At 36.3% G+C, this 12367-nt stretch overlaps 2 protein-coding genes across 2 annotated transcripts; one reads left to right on the top strand and one right to left on the bottom strand.

The window, feature by feature from the left end:
• Positions 1-4450: 4450 nt before the first annotated feature.
• Positions 4451-6577, bottom strand: LOC106393208. The gene is made up of 3 exons (XM_048749615.1): positions 6374-6577; positions 5366-6256; positions 4451-5290 (listed from the first exon to the last, which is right to left on the bottom strand). Exons 1-3 carry the CDS (start codon positions 6575-6577, stop codon positions 4451-4453), a joined length of 1935 nt encoding a protein of 644 aa, XP_048605572.1.
• Positions 6578-9211: 2634 nt separating this feature from the next.
• LOC106385325 (ethylene-responsive transcription factor ABR1) lies at positions 9212-12059 on the top strand. The gene is made up of 2 exons (XM_013825258.3): positions 9212-9918; positions 11107-12059. Exons 1-2 carry the CDS (start codon positions 9480-9482, stop codon positions 11844-11846), a joined length of 1179 nt encoding a protein of 392 aa, XP_013680712.1. The 5' UTR covers positions 9212-9479; the 3' UTR covers positions 11847-12059.
• Positions 12060-12367: the final 308 nt, after the last annotated feature.

Raw genomic sequence — 12367 nt, 5'->3', positions numbered from 1 at the left:
TATTTATTTTACAGAAATTTGGGAAAAGAGAACAAGATAACTACTACTTTGTCTCCTTAGAATTAAAACCAAAATTTTTGTCCCTATACTATAAACAATAATACTAATCTCGTTTTGTCCTTTCTATTAATTTTAAAATACATATATTAAAAAAGACATGTAATTTACTCAGGAAATAACTAACAAGTAAAAAAAAACAGATACAGAGTAAAAAATCATAACAAGTCGTCGACTCAGGTTTTGCTTTTTCTCTAACGAAGAGGCGGCGATTAGGTTTCGTTATCGACACCATCTTCTCCGGCCGTCTTAGTTCGTCGTAGACCTTGAACTCATCGTCACATCTCTCATTTGTCCTCCTTCTTTCTTCTTTCCTCTCTAAACACGACAGAGTATGATTACTTTGCAATCTCCGCCGGCTACAATTGAAGTTGTTCAAGCTCGGGAGAAGCTTCTTGTCGCTGATAAAGGACGATTAGCTTCACGTTGTTCTTCTCTTCCTCTTACTTCATGTCGGTACCAAAATCTTTGAGGTTAGGGTTTCGAAATCCCCTTTATGTTTTCTTGATGTGTTGATCTTAATTTCTTTATTTGCATGCACTAGGAAAAGATTTAAGTTGTTCTACGGACGAAGAGATTGACGTTGTTCGATTTTCATCTCGGTTTCTCTTTCCCTAAAATTGAAGGTAAAGTTTTGAGATCCCCTTTTCGATTTTTTTTTTTTGATTTAGTTGATGTTCATATCTTACTAAAAGTTTGAATGGAGTAGAAATCAAATTGATTCAAGTTTATTGTTTGAAATTTATTTTTTGTTCGTTATGTACTAGGAAGAGATTGAATTGTTTAAAAACAAATTAATTCATGTTGATGGTTTTCATTGTAGTTTGCGGTTGAGTTGATTGTGAGTTACATGGCAATATAAAGTGTTTACTAGTTTGATTGCGAGTTATAGTTTGATTTCCTTAAGGCATTACTAACGAGTTGAAGTTATTGCTTTTATGTTTTATAGGAATGGCATACGAGTTTCCACAACGCATACTTGAAGAAGGATCTGAGACGCAAATTGATAAGATTAACAACACGTGTCGACGTACAATTCTGGAGGAAGTGAAGGGTGTTCTCAACATTGAGTATGACGAAGTTTTGAAAGATTATGTCTTCGGTCCGCTTTTGGCAATCATAGAGAACAAGCTCATCTACTCAGGGAAGATCATTCACAGCTTCATATGCAAGCAGCTCAAGGTTTCGAAGCTTCACGAGCTGTGGCTTCTATTTGCAAAGAGGCCTCTTAGGTTTTCTGCGCACGAATTTCATGCTGTGACAGGATTGAAGTTCAAAGATGAACCTGACATAAACTTCAATGATTGGAAAGATGATAAGGGGTTCTGGAGCAATGTGCTGAGGAAAAATAGAAAGGTCAACTTATTCATGATAAGGACGAAGCTTCTTCACAAATGCAACAAGTGGACGTATGTGGACAGGGTTAGGCTAGTGTATCTGTGTGTCATACATGGATTCCTCGTAGCTAAGGATTCAAGAGTGTTCATCCCTCATGAATACATCCGTTTGGTGATGGATTTTGAGAAGATGAGGATGTATCTGTGGGGTCTTCACGCGTATGACGAGCTGCTTGCATCAATACTCAAAGCAAGGAGAGATTTGCATCTGAAGAACAGTTACGTGTTGGATGGATTCTCCTATGCGTTTCAGATATGGGTTATGGAGGCAATCCCAGACATTGGTAGTATGGTGGGTAAAAAGATCAAAAAAACACATGACCAAAGTGAGATGTAGGAATTGGAAAGGAAGTGGGAAAGTTTCCTATGCAGATATCATCAGCCTAGAGTCCCACTTTAATAAGGTAATAAGTTTTTTAAAATTATATTTGGTTCAGCTAACAAACAAAGAGTAACTTTATTGTTTGGGTTTGTTCTTGTCAGGGAGAGCTGTTCCCATTTATATCTGCTACTGGGAACAATGATGTGATTGTTAGCACTGAGTTCTATAGGGAAGATGAGAAGAAAGATGAACGAGTTGGTCTTATTGTTACTCTTCTCAATGCCAAACAGGATTGGACGGAATTCGTATGGGAAGTCGAGGCTTTGCCTCCAACTTTGGAGCTTTCTGATTCATAAAAGGATTGAGAGAATGTTGAAGTCGAAGATGTCACAAATACACATGTAGAGGAACCAACTGTTGTTGCAAGAAGGGGCAAGCGTAAGCTAAATGATCTTGGTGCGGAGGCTCGAAAGAAAGAATTGCTTTGTCAACGGGCGGCTGAACATAACAGTGGTATCTCCAGTGGAATGAAAACTTTCATTGAAGGTTTGTTCACCTTTGCTTTCAACTCTTTCAAGGAGGTGGTGTAGAATGACATCCAAGAGCGTTTTGAGAACGTCCAGAAAGAGATGGCTGAGCTCAAGCAAGCGGTGTCACAGATTCCGGGTCCTTCTGATACAATGGGAAAAGACAGCGCATCTGAGATTCCTTGTCCTTCAGCAACAATGGGGAAATCATCACAGAGTCTGTGTCCTGCAGCAACAAAGAAAAAAGGCAAAGGCAAGGTTGAGGAGAGTGTGGTTCCTCCTACGGTTCGTCGTAGCCCTCGGCAAGGAAGAAAGGTAACCATAAAATGAAGCTTTGTAATATGTCGGACTGTCTTTTTGTTGTAATTTTCTCTTGACTCTTTTGTAATGTCATTGTTGTTTGCTTGTAATATCGGCTTGTTGGGAATCGGCTTGTAATGTATTTTGGTGTTTACTATGAAGTGAACTTATGACTATGTTGATGACTGTTTTGGCTAATAATGTTAAGTTTGGTTTTATTAACAGGAGATTGAAACCGAAACTGATGATATGATGGATTTTTTGAAGAATTTGTCACAATCATCTACCTATGGGGAACCTTCATCGAAAAAAGAAGAAATGAGCACACAAGAGTATTTACAAGATGCCATGGGGAACCTTTCTCAAGTATCACATGTTAAAGGTTTCGATCCCTCACAAAAAACGAGTGATGAAGAATCACCTAAATGGGTTACTCCATTATCATCCTTGAAGCCTGGAGATTGGAGAACACCCACTCTCAAAGATATGAAATTACCTGAGGACCGGGTGAACGACGACGACTACTCTTATTTGACTCTCTTATTAAAGTCTATCGTAGGAAAAAAATGGAGATGGAGGGCATCGAACACTTCACCTACGGTAATTGTACCTACAACATAAACCACTGGACTAATTGAAACTATTGACATTAGTGGCTGATTACAAAATTAAATAAAGTGAATCTAAAGTAAGCCATACAACATATCAACCCCTAACGATACCCTAAATGAATCTAAACTAAGCCATACAACATATGAACCCCTAACGATACCCTAAATGAATCTAAACAGGGAGCCATACACGATCTAACCTAACTAGGCTACAAATCTTAATAGTCAATACAAATCTTAGTTTAGTATTGACAATAGCATAGGGTCTACTTGTATGTGTTGTGATAGTCATAAGATTTGTATTGACTTTTAAGATTTGGAAGGAATCCCTAAACCCCGATTAACAGTAGTCGTTTGCCCTAAACATAAACTTATATAACACCAATGACCAGAAACCCTACTTATTTCATCGTTTATTTCTCTTCTCCGTCTTTCTCTCCTTCTCAAAAACCGATCATGACTGACAATGTAGGGATTCCTTCCAGATGCTGGTGTGGGAAGGGGATTGTCACTTATGTTTCAAAAACGGAGGAGAACCCATACAGAAGATTCTTCCGATGTGAGATTGGTTTGAAGGTAATTACCTTAAATTATGACTTTTAATTCTTCTATGTTCCAATTGACCTTTTTGTGTTTCAATTCAGAGAAAGAAAGAGCAACATCTTTTTAAGTGGGTCGACGAGGCTCTGCTTGATGAGATACAAAGGATGCATGAGCAACAATCGATAATGGCCGAAGAAATTGAAGATTTGAGAAGTTCCTTGAAAAAGACAGTGGAGGAAGCAGTTATCGAGCACAAGAAGTCGGGAGATGTAGGACTAATTGGATCCATTCTCACTATTTTATGTCTCTGTTCTAAATTTGATTGATCTTGTAATTGCTTTATGGATCTATCTACTTTGTCAAAGATCAAATCAATTTGGTATTCAGATGTGTTGTCAATTTAGGGATCAAATCTTAATGTTAGACTTAAAATTTGCATAAAACGAAGTAAATACTGAAAACGTGCACAAAACATAAAACATAGTTGGTCCTGAAAAAACAGAGTTTGACATGCAACAAAGATAATTTTAGAAAAAACTCTGAAAAGTAACTTGCATAGACCGAATGGCTTGTATCCTATATTGCTCTATCACAGGTCGACCGGTTGTGACCTTCAATACCACATCGACTGCATTTACGACGTTTAGAGGTTTGAGTTCCTTGTGACGAGCGGATCTTGTCTTCAACTGTCTCTTACCTACGTTTCTTTCTCCGACCTGCAGCTCTTCTAGTTTCTGGAGGAAAGACTTTCTCTTGCTGAACGTGAGATGGGACAATCCATGCATCTTCCGGGACACCAATAGGATTTATGCTTTCCTCATAAATCGATCTCCATGAAGCAGTGGTGTACATGTCGTCAGTGAGTGTGTGTGCTTGTATGCCTACGCTGAAATCTGCTTTTATGGCGTGTCTGCATGGGATTTTCATCAGATCGAATTTCTCACATGAACATGTGCGTCTGACCAAGTCGACCATACATTCAAAAGTGTCACCTCGAACCAAAAACCTGTCATCGCTAACTGGGAAAACCTGAAACTTCTTACCCTTCTCAATCCTTCGATCAATCTTCTTCTCTACAGCAACAGTCAGTGGATGTTTATGCTTATAACTTAAAGTTCTACGTTTGAAAAACCATCGAGTCATCATTTCCCTTATGCTGTCCAACAAAGGTATAACTGGAAACTCTCTTGGCGAACGCAAAGCAGAATTTATTGATTCAGCAGGGTTATTGGTCCTAACATCGTACCTGTAACCCGGAAATTGACAACGAGCCCACCTTCTCACATCAGCTTGTATTAGATAGGTTCCAATTGCAGGACTAATTGAGAAAATAGCAGTGAATTGCTTCTTAAAATCAGCAACTCGGTAAGCTTTAGAAGCCTTTGCAACCAAACCAGCGACTCCTTTACCCTTGAAATATGTAACAACATTGTTCAGCAAGTGGTGAATGCAAATTCCGTGATGAGCATGCGGATACACTTTTGCAATAGCTTTAGCAAGTGAAGTATTCCGGTCAGACACAAAAGCTAAACCCTGATCATCAGCAATGACAACATTAAGTTATCTCATAAACCATTCACACGAGCGGTCATTCTCTGAGTCGACAACTCCAAATGCAATAGGATATAGGTTCGAGTTTCCATCCAAAGCAGTAGCAAGCAGTAACACTCCTTTGTATTTGCTTTTCAAGAAAGTCCCATCCACAACAATAACTTTCCGAATGGCAGCATAAAAACCGCGAATAGACTGACCATATGAGATGAAGAGGAATCTGAATCTCCCATTGCTATCAGTTTCGTAAAATGTGTGTGATCCTGGATTAGCTTCCTTCATCATGTGCAAGTATTTGGGAACTTTTTCATAACCCTTCTCTGGAATGCTTCTCACAACATTTACTGCATATTCACGTGCCTCCCAAGCTAAAGAGTAGGATATCTCAACTCCATGATCATTACGCATAAACTGGATGATATCATTAGGTTTCGGCCCTTCATTGACAGTTTCGTACTTATGCTTAATGAGACTACCAACTATTTTTGATGAAGCGGTCCGAACAGAGTGGTTCCTTGATGATGGAGAATATGAATGATCAGGTACATACTTTTTGATGATAAAATATGAAGAACCTGTTAATCCCTCTGCGCGAACACGCCAACGGCAATCATCATCCGCGCAACGAACGTACCAAACTCTTCTATCCGTTTTGCCAACCTTGTAGTCGAAATTATGTTTCATTGCGCATATTTCCATTGTTGCCTGCAGAGCTGCTTTGCTAGTAAAATGTTGACCCTTCTTCAAAACATCAACCAGAGAAAAACGGACATACTTTCCGTTGATCATATCTTTCTCACACTTGTTTTCATCATCACTTTCATATATCTTCGCATCTTCTTCTTCAAGCTCGGCTTCACCATCAGTATCATCTGAAACTTCACCCGACATACCCATTTCCTCTCTGTTAGGCAACTCAGCAGGCTCTCCATTCAAGTTAAATCTGACCTTAGATCAAATACACACACATAACCTTGTTGAAGCTTTGGTCTTCACATATGTAAGAAAATTTTGCAGTTGTCGATCATTGGTGATGAAAACAGGTGGTGAGTCGAGGCCAATCACCAAATCGGAAGGTAAGTAACTCAGCTCGATATTGACCAAGTTTAGATCGGTTCCAAAGTCCTCACAAACCATATCTTTTAGGTTGTCAAAGGTTTTGCTTGTGTCCAAAATAAGTAATCTACCTCCTGTTTCTTCATCAACAAGAAACTTCCACCCTTTTGTTTTGGACGATCTCCAAAAACCAGAATATGCATAGATGTGCATAGTCTCACGTTAGATTGACAAAAGTTTGGAGAAACTATGAAAAAAAGAAGAAGCTCCACGTTTTTTTGGTCCAAATCCTGGTTGGCAACCAAGAAAGAAAAATTTAGGGAAGAAGATTTAAAAAAGGAAATAAAAAATATTTAATAGATTTAGGGAATATTTTCTAACCGTTTTTTCCTAGATTTTCGGATTTTGTTTAAAATCTAGTAGAAAGTACATTCTACGTATGGTAGAATGAAGATAATGTGGTAGATATAGAATACAGATATTGTAGATATATGAGAAGTGAGACGAATGTATATACTTCCATAGAAGATATAAGAACGTTTATTATTACTTATGATCTACCAGAAAGGCAAAACATAGAAGAAAATATTGATTTTGTATTCTGCCATCTTAGATCTTAATGTTTCCGGTGCGCATTCTTCGGTATGTAGATCATTGTGTTTCAGTTAGAATGCATATTCTGAATCGCCGTAGATGGTAGATCTTATATACTAACACTTTTAGCTTATTTTTCAATTTACCATTCCAAATATCTTTTTAATCCAAAAATATTTTTCATAGATGCACATGTTTGACTACTTCAGGTTTTAGATTTTTCTTAATTTTTTGCATTGTAAATTAATTGATATGAATTTTTATAACTTTGAAAGGTAGTAAAAGTCCAAAAGTGACAAAATTTGATTTTGTACGAAAGGGACAATAGCATAGTTTAGCTGTTTCTTTTTTCCAAATTTCCCTTTATTTTATAGAAAGACACAAGTTGCTTATCGTTTTTTTTTAAAGAAGACATATTAGCGTATACGCCTGAACTTAATTAAGCTGATCATGCCTTTTCTCTGCTTTGGCCACGTTAAAATAGTTTTAAAATTGCAAGTTGGATGGATATATTCTTATAATAGTCCTTTTTAATCACCGTGTTAATGGAAATTTAATTAGGGATTAGCCGATTAGGTTAGGCGATAGGCGCACACACACATGCGAGAAAAATAATTATTTAATAATCGTATTTCCGTACTTGGATCGATCTCAATTTAGTTAGACTCTTATCTCCAATTTATTTTATTTTAATAATCCTGTATTAGAACGAGTTTTGTAATGCAATCGGTATCAAACTCGGAAATATTTGTTTCAAAGTTATCCGATATCACCGTGCAATGTTTCTTGTTAACATCTTAAGAAACTAAATGTCCTATATTAATAAGAAGGGACATTAACATCAGGCAAGTAAAAATGTGACCCTGTCATTAACCATCGAGTTTTAACAATTTCTTTTGTATCCCAGATTCTACAATAGTTTTTCACCTTTTTTCATAAAGAATAAAAAAAAATATGTGGCTGCTTAATTCACCAAGTAGAAATTAAGTGCGTAATTAACCAAATGCTCACGTGTAAAAATGTAAAAATACCGACTACGTCAACTTGTGAGCACGCTTGCTTAGATTTTGAAAATAAAACAAACGAATTCGAGATAGTCCTCAAGTTACTCCCACTATAAAAAAAACTCAGGTTAATATAATATTAATATCAATAGTTAATCACCTGTTCAGACTAAGTTGAACCTACGAGTAATCGCTGAACCATTCTTGGTCAAAATATGTATCGAGACAAGAATATGTTATATAGTTCCGTTTCAAATGTCATTCCATTTTATCTCTTTTACACTTTGCTTTTGTTGCATGTTTTATTTTCGGACCGAGAAATAAGAAACAAAGTATAATTATCATCTCGTACATAGACATTTAGTTTTACTTGTCATTTTTATTCAGCAGTTTTTAAATTTCGTCTTAGATATCCATATAAGTTGACAACGAGTAAAATATCCAGTTACTTTTTTATTAAAAAAAAGAAGAAAATATTTTAGAAACATTTTGACTGGAGCAAGAAAAATCGAAAACGAAGAATATTTCCTGGGTCAAACGGTCAAAATAATTAAACAAAAACGAACACGAGCTTTGGAACAAGTGGGCCGTTTGTAAGGCCCATAAAAGTCACGTGCGCTGGCCTTTCATCACCGAAACCGTCCAAACGGAACCTTTGACGTCGGCAATAACCAACACCGCACTCGTGTGAGACACGCGCTTTGTGCACGGCACGGCTCTTATCTGAGTTATCTCAACTTGACCTTCAAGCTCACCGTTCAGGCAAATATCTTATTTTAAAAAAATATCATTTAATGGTTTACCTATTTTTCAGCAATTCCTTTTTTTCATTACCATGGTAATCATATAAAATTTCCGAACCATAGAGTGTACTAATTAATAAGGAATGGTGTCAGAATGTCTAAATATTGTTTAACAGTGTTTATATGTTTTGGTTTTACTTGGCAACTTGTCTAATTAATGACCTTTTTCTTAATTCCTTTAGTTTATTAAGCTCGTTTAAGTTTTGAATATGACAGTTAAATAGTTCACTTGCATGTGGATGAAACTAGATACCACCCACAACACAAGTTGCAAAAGTTCCAGATACATTACTAATATAGTATCAGTTTATACAATTTGTTCATATTGGCCTGAATCTTCAAAACCAAATTTCCTTGTGTTAGTATAATTCAACTTTATAACATATGAGTTATTTACTCTATTTTATTATGTTTATATAAAAGTGCGTGTTTTCTATTCACACGGCTGAAACAGAGAGAGAATTCTTTTTATTTGGCGGCGGAATAAAAAAGAATTACAGAAGCAAAAATAGTTGTATATCTATGAAGCTTAAACCTCGTTCTCGGTCTTAAAAAGAAACATCTGTGTCTTTCTTTCTCTCTGCCTCTCTGTTTTTTTCTCTATCTACAGAGTTTTCTTTCCCTCTTAAGTAAGGAAAACGATATTTTTTAAATTTCTAGGTTTATAAGCTTTAAGTAGTTTCAGAGGAGGAATAAAATCAGAGGGGTTTTTTTATGTGTACCATAAAAGTGGCAAATCAAGAAGGAAACGTTGGTAAGAAAGCCGAGCCTACCACTCGAGAAGATGATCATGGGACGTTATCAGACATCGACCAATGGCTATACTTATTCGCGGAAGACGACAACCTCCACCGTGATAACGCTTTCACGCCTCCCTACTCCTCGTCTTCTCTTATGACGAGCTATAACAGTGAGATGGAGATGTCTGCAATCGTCTCTGCTTTGACACATGTAGTCGCTGGAAATGTTACTACTCATCAATACGGTGACGGTAGCGGTGGCGGTGGAGAAGGGAATTCGAATTCCTCTTCCTCCTCCGTACAAAAAAGGAGGAGAGAGGTGGAGGAAGATGGCGGTGGCGGGAAAGCAGTCGAGGCAGCTAATACTTTGACGGTTGATCAATATTTCTCCAGCGGCAGTTCTACTTCTAAAGGTGATTTCATGTCGCTGATTTAAAAAAAAAAAAATCATATCATCCATAACACACGCGTGCACTAATGAATTAGTACTGAAATATTTTCGACATGAATACAAACTACTATGCTAAAAATGATGGTAGTATAGATTTTTGTGCTTATAAATCTTTCTATTGTGTAAATACATATAAAAAGATAAAAAGCCCTTTGTCAAAAAAAAAAATACATATAAAAAGAATGGTCGACTTAAAACATTGACTAACGTTTTCCTTAATTTTGTTAAATTTTCAAATTAACGTTTTACATATATAGATATTTGATGTAGTATAAAATTATATGCATCAAGTGTATGGGTCACATCACATTTTTCTAAGTTAGAAATATAAATAGTGTTTTTTTTAAAGTGCTCTTTTTGTTTTTTTCATAAGAAGTTGCCCTAACACAATATACAAAAACAACATCAATAATACTTAATATGTTTTTCTATATACAAGTCCAATGCGATTGTTATAAAGTTATAAGTAATGAGTTGTTTTTCACAAGACTAGAGAAAATCTCAATTTGAAATTTCTTGTATTGAAAAACCAATGCACGTATATAAATATTTTCTTCCGAATGTTAAGGTGTTAATGTTTTTGAACTACAAAAAAAATAGAATATAATAACGAAAAAGAGAAAAAAAAGCTGGTGATCAAGGATGTACTATAGTAACAAATCTGTTAGACCATGATTCTTAGGATGGTGTTCTTATTTAAGAACCGATTTTTTAGTTTTTTTAATTAAAAATTAAGAGACGGTTTCTTATATTCCGTTAAGAACCTCATCCTAAGAACTCTCCATTAATCATGTTCTTACAGTTGAAAATATAAAAAGTGTACTTGATTATCCGGACATATAATTCGGACATATACTTAAAGAGTTGTAATAAAAAAAAAAAAGGCATGATATTAATTAAGAAAAAAAAAAGATGATGATATGCCAAAAGAATCCTTATCCTTCCATTTGCCTCGAGTCGTTTTCCACTTGCTTCTTTTCACTACTTGTTCATTGCTCTTTGTCCATTTGGCCTCATCGCTTTCTCATAATCACATAACACTCTTTTTTAAGGGCTTTCTCTTTCTTAGTCCTGTTTAAATAGAGTTAATTAACGAGTCAGAACAAAAGTGTGAAATTTTATATGTTTATTTTTGTTTGTTTGTTTGCAGTGAGAGAAGCTTCGAGCAACATGTCAGGGGGTTCAGGTCCAACGTATGAATACACTACTACAGAAAATGGTACTACCGAAACGTCGTCGTCTAGTGGGGACCAACCTCGAAGAAGATACAGGGGTGTGAGACAAAGACCGTGGGGGAAATGGGCGGCAGAGATTCGAGATCCGTTCAAAGCGGCTAGAGTTTGGCTCGGTACGTTCGACAATGCTGAGTCAGCTGCAAGAGCTTACGACGAAGCTGCTCTTCGTTTTAGAGGCAACAAAGCCAAACTCAACTTCCCTGAAAACGTTAAACTCGTTCGACCCGCTGCAACACAATCTGTGCCACAAACCGCTGTTCAGAGACCAACTCATTTAAGGAACTCGGGTTCTACAAGTACCATTTTGCCCATAAGACCTGCTTCGGAGCAAATCGTTCATTCTCAGCTGTTAATGCAACCGTACAGCATGAGTTACTCAGAGATGGCTCGTCAACAACAACAGTTTCAGCATCATCATCAACAACAATCTATGGATTTATATGATCAATTGTCATTTTCGTTGCCTTTTGGTCACACCGGAGACTCAACAATGCTATCCACATCATCATCGTCATCTCATTCTCGTCCTCTGTTTTCTCCAGCAGCAGTTCAACAACCGCCGGAATCAGCTAGTGAAACCGGTTATTTCAAGGAGTTAAAATGGTCACAAGACAAGACAAACAATAATAACTATAATAATAGTCCATCCTCCTAATGGAATTGCTTCATTTCTTATTTTTCTTTTTACTATAAATAAGTTAGCGTTTAGGTTTTTATGGCTTGCTTGCTTTATTATTTTTTTATGGCTTTCTTATTTGCATGTTTGTTTTCAATATTTTATCATATTTTGGGATAATATTAAGTTGTAAAAAATGAAAAATATAATAGTGAGAAAACAACTAAAAGACGAAGAGTTTTGTTTACTTTTTAAAGGTTTCCTTAAAAAAGATCACATACAAGAAACATTCTAATGCATGTGAGCCAAAACAAAGACAAAACAAAAAAACTCAAATGAAGAATTTTGGGACAGTGACAACAACCTGAAAAGATTATTTCTACTGGTGTTTGTGGCTTTCTCAAGCTCTTAGTGCAACTTTATCAACCATAGTTTATTTGTGGATTTGGTGACAACTCTTCTCAAATCATGTTTTTCCTCTTTGTGTGTTCAAAGAGTCCTTGCGTGTTCAATTATTCTTAAGGCTCTTAGCTTAAGATCTTCACAAGCTTTGTAACCTA

This window comes from Brassica napus, chromosome C3 (genome assembly GCF_020379485.1).
Source record: "Brassica napus cultivar Da-Ae chromosome C3, Da-Ae, whole genome shotgun sequence".
NCBI classification, from domain to species: domain Eukaryota; kingdom Viridiplantae; phylum Streptophyta; class Magnoliopsida; order Brassicales; family Brassicaceae; genus Brassica; species Brassica napus.
The sequence above is the reverse complement of the archived record's forward strand: the minus strand, read 5'-3'. Positions and strand labels throughout refer to the sequence as shown.